Below are 6,253 nucleotides of genomic sequence, written 5' to 3'. Positions count from 1 at the left end.
TTCTTTACATCTTTTTTCACAGAGTATGCATTTTGATAGTGTTGGCTGTGGATTGAGGGATTAGAATGTATTGCGTTCTGATGATTTTCCAGCTGGTACTGCAGTACAGTCGTGGCTACTGTGGTCAGTCATTTAAAAAATACATTTCCCAGATGACTAGACAGAGAAAAATGAAAACCATTGATTAAGATTACCCAACTCTATATTATGTCCCTAGTGTTAACAACAGGGAAGTGTTATCTTTGGCATACTGCAAGGGAAGAGTAAAAGTTCCCGATTTGTCCAGGACTTTAAGGGTCAACGTGGTCATACTGCAATCTGAGGCAACAATGAAACAGTCCCAAATGAAAGAACATAGAGACTGCAATGTGTTTATTGTATAGAATAACTGCTGCATAAATTCATATAGCAAAGCTTAAAAATAAGAGCAACATATTGCCAAAAAGGGCCAAAAGGAAAGAAGCTGGATTTTTTTGTTCAGTTTTGGTTTATGTGAGTGGATGTCACAATGACATGTTGTAAACCCATCATGCAATCATGTTTACATTTTAGAGCTCCTCCTGTGAGAAAGTTGATGTGCCAAGATCATTTTGGCACCATGAGGTTGCACTTTTGTCAGGTCATCCAACAAAGTAAGTGCTATTTATCATAACATTTGCGTTCCTGCTGATCTGGCCAAGGAGCTTGTTATTTTCTTATCACATACTATAAGAAATAGGCCTACTGTTGCAAACGTCAGAATTGTCTTAACTAGTCTGACTTTATAAAATGGTGTGTGTGTGTTCTCCCAGATGTATTTCCTGGGTGGGGTAATTGCAGAAAGGCATTGTGACTGTGATTATGTGCTTATACTGTGATGTGCTTTTGCAAGCCCTAAGCAGTCATTAGCAGAGTCCACACATCAGTGATTCCATCTTGACCAAAGTGACATAGGGATTATTTTACTAACAGAGGGACCTGTTGAAATGTTTCATATATAAATATTTGTCATTTAACTGATTAGTTAGTTAACATGGTTAGTTTTTAGGCTACACATCTGCACCTCTTTTTAATTACACTGCCCATAGCCTGATGTCAGAAAGTTATAATAAGTTCAGACAGTGCAAGAAAAACATAACACATGGTTTTCTGTTATCAAACTCTGGAGCAGACCCATTAGGAGGTTCTGCGTCAGGTAGCCTATCCATCCAGTTGTTACATGAGCACCATACCATTCTGGGTTTGTCTAACAACGGAATTAGAAACTTCAAATGTTCAACTCCTCCTCCTCCCCACTCTTAGCGCATCTGCAAGCCTCGGAACAGAACGATGTGAGGTTGCGTGGGGAACATAGCAATACTGGTGCAGGTTTTTCAGCATTTAATGTAGGGTAAATTAGACTTACTTTGAAAAGTAATTGAATGTACTTTATTTTCAACGGGAAAATGATATACCACATAAATTAAAATTGTAGTAATTATCAGTCATAATCTATTTAGTTGTATTATGGGAGCGCGTACATTTGTCACGCTTTATGCGTGTGCGCACGTATGTTTATTCGTTTGCATACTTCAAACTGTCCAATCTCAGCGGAATCCACCAGAGACAAGGACACGAAATAACCAAGCCGCAGGTACATTACAGCAGACAATACAATGGGCGCACAACGGTAAAGTTTTTAGCCTTCTGAGTCACGGCTCGGAATATCGACCACCAAAGCAAAAAGGCGCCGATAAAGAGCAAACCCGACCTGTCACCATCATTAGCGACGGGGAAGCCAACAAACCCTCTGATTCCTCGAGACCGCTTCCCTCATCTATCCACACAGTGTCCCGCGCAGGAGCGCGCCCAGGCTGGCTACTACCTCGAGTTCCAAGGCCCCCTAGGGGACAGGGGCACCAGCAGCAGGATGCCCATCCAAGTGGCCATGCAGAAACGAAGGCGAATGACACGACGAATGGGACGACGAATGGGACACAGGACAAACCGTCCCCATCGCCGAGAAGAGAAGACGTGATGGCAGGGGATGATCCTTACAACCCATACAAGACCTCAGATTCAGATAATCCTTACTACAATTACTATGACGTGTATGAGAGTCCCAGACGCAGAGAGAGACCTGGATATGGCACAAGGTACCATCAGAACGGTAAGAATGGTTGAATGGGTTAGAATTCGAGATGCATTTGATGCAGAATTATTTTCCCAGTACATGTAGCTTTAAAAATATAAGTTCTGTGTTATTGTTTTGTTTTTCTTCATATAACAATAATTTGTGATTAAGACAAATACATATCCTCTAGGTCTGCCTGATCTTGTGCCAGACGCATACTACATTCAAGCCTCTGCATATGTCCAGAGAGTTCCTATGTACAACCTCCGATGTGCAAATGAAGAGAACTGCTTGTCAAGGTACTATTGGAACAAACACTACGGGATTTAAATAGAAGCTTATTGTCCAACAACTTAATTGTGTGTCAGATTGTGTGAGTTGTAACTCTTGAGTGTTTGTGGTTTAGGGTTGCCCTAGAGCAGCACACACATGCATTTTGTGGATAAATAGAATCCTGCCACCAGTTGTAAGGGTCGACTGGTATAATTCAACAAACCGTTTAAACTCTCCTCCGTTTACATGGAGAAATCATCACTAGTCAGACTGGTAAACTCATTATCAAAACTAACCCAAACAACCATATCCTTCTCGAAAGGAATCACTCCTCGCTGTACCAAACCTTTCCCAGAAATTTAAGACCATACGCTTTATTGAAAAGAAGGTATTTGGCTTATAAATGCACTCGATTCAATTCTGTGTCCAAAGTGTATTCAGTTTGTGATGTTGTTTTGGTGGGGCAGTTCAGCATACAGAGCGAGAGACTATGACACCCGCATGCTGCTGAGGTTCCCACAACGTGTGAAGAACCAGGGGACGGCTGACTTCCTGCCAAGCAGACCGCGCTACTCCTGGGAATGGCACAGTTGTCACCAGTGAGTCTCTCCCAATGTCTGTCTGTCTATATGCCTTTCCACCTCTCTCCAGAACTGTGTGTTTCTCTGTCTCCGTCTGCCAGTTACACAAACACTGTATTTTTTGTGCTGTTCTTTCTTTTTCCTTCTATCTCTTACAGAGTGGATTAATGTCCTTCTATTGATCATTAACATACTGGTCTCATCAGACTGATTTGTCTGGCAAATATAGCAATGCATCAATTTATGGCAATCTATTTGACTCCAATTTCCACTTCAAAATATTTGACTCCAAAACATTACTTGTACTGCACATGAGGAATGTGATTCTGGATGTGTAGCCAGAACCTTCAGAGAGAGACGTCTATAACCTTGTCTTAATGAATACATTCAAAAGATGCCAGTTCTCTTCATTCCACAGAAGTCTGCATTTCACATTACCTCAGCCCATAGCTATGCTCTGAAGGAAGTCACATAATGTACTAACATCAAGTATGGGGTACGTTTGGCAGAGTTCCAATGAACATATTGACTTACATCCTGTAGGTTTTTGTACAACTGATTTGTAAGTCTCAGTCTCATTGACTGGATCTAGACCTGAAACCATAAAAAAATGCATTCCTCAGCATTGGAACAAACATTTTTCATTTTTCTACAGCAAATGTTTGATTGAATGCCAGCCAAAGTGATGACAAAGTTATTGAATCAGTTATTTTACACTGATCAACCTCCATTGTCCTGCTTCTCTCCAGGCATTACCACAGCATGGATGAGTTCAGCCACTATGACCTGCTGGATTCCGGTGGGAGGAGTGTGGCTGAGGGACACAAGGCCAGCTTCTGCCTGGAGGACAGCTCCTGTGACTATGGCTACTACAGACGCTTTGCTTGCACCTCACACACCCAGGTTACCAACACAACCCTTGTTGCTTTATGTCATGTTGACCAATCCGACCCCAGGAAGACTAGCTGTCACCATTGGCGTCGGCTAATGGGGATCCTAATAAAAAAAATAATCATAAATGTCCAACCATGGATGATTATCTCATCTCTCAACTAATAATTGCATGTCTAGATTGTATGACTAGTTGTTTAGTACCAGGGTATGACGTCCAGCAAAACACATACATGCAGTTAAAAACTCTGCAGGGTTGGGGTCAATTCCAGTCAATTCAGAAAGTAAACCAAATTCCAATTCCACATGTTCCTCATTTAAAAGCATTGAACATAATTGGAATTGGAATTTCAGTGTACTTCCTGAAAATGAATGGAATTGAAATGGAATTGACCCCAACCCTGATACTCTGTAATGGCATGTGAGTGCTTCTTACTGTTGTCTAATCAGAGGTTTCATGTTGCTCCTTTGGTTATAGGGCTTGAGTCCAGGATGTTATGATACCTATAACGCAGACATTGACTGCCAGTGGATTGATATTACAGATGTGAAACCTGGGAACTATGTCCTCAAGGTTTGTCACAAAAACAGATGACATTATTGGCACTTTGTAGCTGAACACTGTGTCCCATATTCCCATACCACCTCTGAGAAGAATTTCCATTGTTTTTATGAAACGCTATGAAACATTTGTACTTTCACCCCTTTTGCTCTTTTTGTGCTTTAGATCAGTGTGAACCCCAGCTATCAGGTTCCAGAGTCTGACTACAGCAACAACATTGTGCGCTGTGAGGTTCGCTACACTGGCAACTACGCTTATGTGTCAGGATGTCACGTCTCACAGTGAGTCTTGAAACTCCTCATCTAATTTTACATGCTATTGTGCATACTTTTTAGTGTAGGAGGTAGGAGTAGGTCTAGTTTCAACACATGATTACTCAGCATTTTATTCACTATAGTGTGCCAGACAGTAATCCATTATAAACGTATTGTGAACATCTAATAATCATAACTCACATTACAGGAAATATTATCCTGTATGTGCTGTATGTGATGAAATGCTTTCTTCTTTTCTTCTCAGCTATTAAGAGGGGAAAGTCATTCTCCAAACCACTGAGAAGCAATTCTGTGAAAACTCCATGACAGCCAAAGCACACATGGATAACTGCAATTATGTAAAAATGGCCATACTCTTATCAAGTTGACAGTTTACCAATTTTTTCAGGTTAATGTAAAGAAAAACTCTTAGGTTCATGTTATGCCTAAATTAAATCAAATAACATTTTAATTTTCACATGCAAATAGTCCGGGTAGCCATTTGATTAGCTGTTCAGGAGTCTAATGGCTTGGGGGTAGAAGCTGTTAAGAAGCCTTTTGTACCTAAACATGTTTTTGTAAAGCCATTCTGTAAGTTCAGTGAGGAGGTAATAAAATATGGATTGAATTACTTGATAGGTTTAGAATTAAAAGTATAGCCTATATATTACATAACAATAGTTGGTTTTAAAAGGTCTAAACCAAATAAATTGAATTTCAGATGTTAAACCCCCCCAATATTTGTTGAAATTGCTTGTTTTTACATATCAATTACAATATTCAGCACCACATGGTATGGAATCCATCTTCAGCTTGCTTGAAGAGCACAGAATGTAGCGCATAGTGAGATACAGATGATTTTAACCATGGCATATTTCCCTAATCGTTTTATGTGTTTTATGTCAAACATATCATCCCTTTCACCCATTTCTTCTATCATTATTCACATTTGCTTGCTATAGCTTGTATGTTTACAACTCAAGTTCAAGGTCACTTTAGATTTTTTTAATGACCTTAAGGTTTTGGAAATTAGTATATATTAGCAGTACACAGATCAGTTTTTGTAGGCCCAGGGATCAACTTCCAAAAACGAAATTTTGCAGGAAATTAGTTATAGAATTGCAAAATATTCTCTCCGTCTCATGGCAAAATGTGTAGAATTGCAGCAAACGTATTTTAAAACGGCAACATTTTCTCTACGCCCTGTGGAAAAATTTGTAGAATTGCAGGAAATTAATTCTAAAATGTATCCTCTGTCAAGAGGTGGGCCACTAAAATGTTTTGCTCGCAAGTTGCTCATCCCTGAGTAAAAGTATTGCCCATAAAGTACTGGATACTGTACATACTGTGCCCGTGCTCTGAACCAAATATTCAAGGAGAAAATTAGGATTAATTTGTTTTGTGAAATGCTTTTACTTATGGTTAGTCTGCTAGCTATCTCTTTTGTCCTGTTTTGTTTGATATTTATGCAATGAAAAAAGCTCATATTACTGCACCGTTTTTATGTATTCCAGGAAATCTACTTGAATAAATCATTGTGACATTCATTGTGATTTTGTTTTCTTATTTAACTGGTTTTCACACAGTTGATTAATCTGAG

At 39.6% G+C, this 6,253-nt stretch overlaps 1 protein-coding gene across 1 annotated transcript; it reads left to right on the top strand.

Moving 5' to 3' along the window:
- Nucleotides 1–1,287: 1,287 nt before the first annotated feature.
- On the top strand, nucleotides 1,288–6,200 carry loxa (lysyl oxidase a). The gene is made up of 7 exons (XM_041851055.1): nucleotides 1,288–2,128; nucleotides 2,283–2,391; nucleotides 2,833–2,964; nucleotides 3,696–3,849; nucleotides 4,316–4,411; nucleotides 4,565–4,680; nucleotides 4,919–6,200. Exons 1-7 carry the CDS (start codon nucleotides 1,486–1,488, stop codon nucleotides 4,923–4,925), a joined length of 1,257 nt encoding a protein of 418 aa, XP_041706989.1. The 5' UTR covers nucleotides 1,288–1,485; the 3' UTR covers nucleotides 4,926–6,200.
- Nucleotides 6,201–6,253: the final 53 nt, after the last annotated feature.

This window comes from Coregonus clupeaformis, chromosome 27 (assembly GCF_020615455.1).
Source record: "Coregonus clupeaformis isolate EN_2021a chromosome 27, ASM2061545v1, whole genome shotgun sequence".
Classification (NCBI taxonomy): Eukaryota; Metazoa; Chordata; class Actinopteri; order Salmoniformes; family Salmonidae; genus Coregonus; species Coregonus clupeaformis.
The sequence above is the reverse complement of the archived record's forward strand: the minus strand, read 5'-3'. Positions and strand labels throughout refer to the sequence as shown.

Coding starts and splice junctions, on each gene's coding strand:
- loxa (XM_041851055.1), top strand. CDS start 1,486: ATGGGAGCGCGTACATTTGTCACGCTTTATGCGTGTGCGCACGTATGT. Junction 2,392..2,832: donor GAAGAGAACTGCTTGTCAAG/GTACTATTGGAA, acceptor TTGGTGGGGCAG/TTCAGCATACAGAGCGAGAG. Junction 2,965..3,695: donor GAATGGCACAGTTGTCACCA/GTGAGTCTCTCC, acceptor GCTTCTCTCCAG/GCATTACCACAGCATGGATG.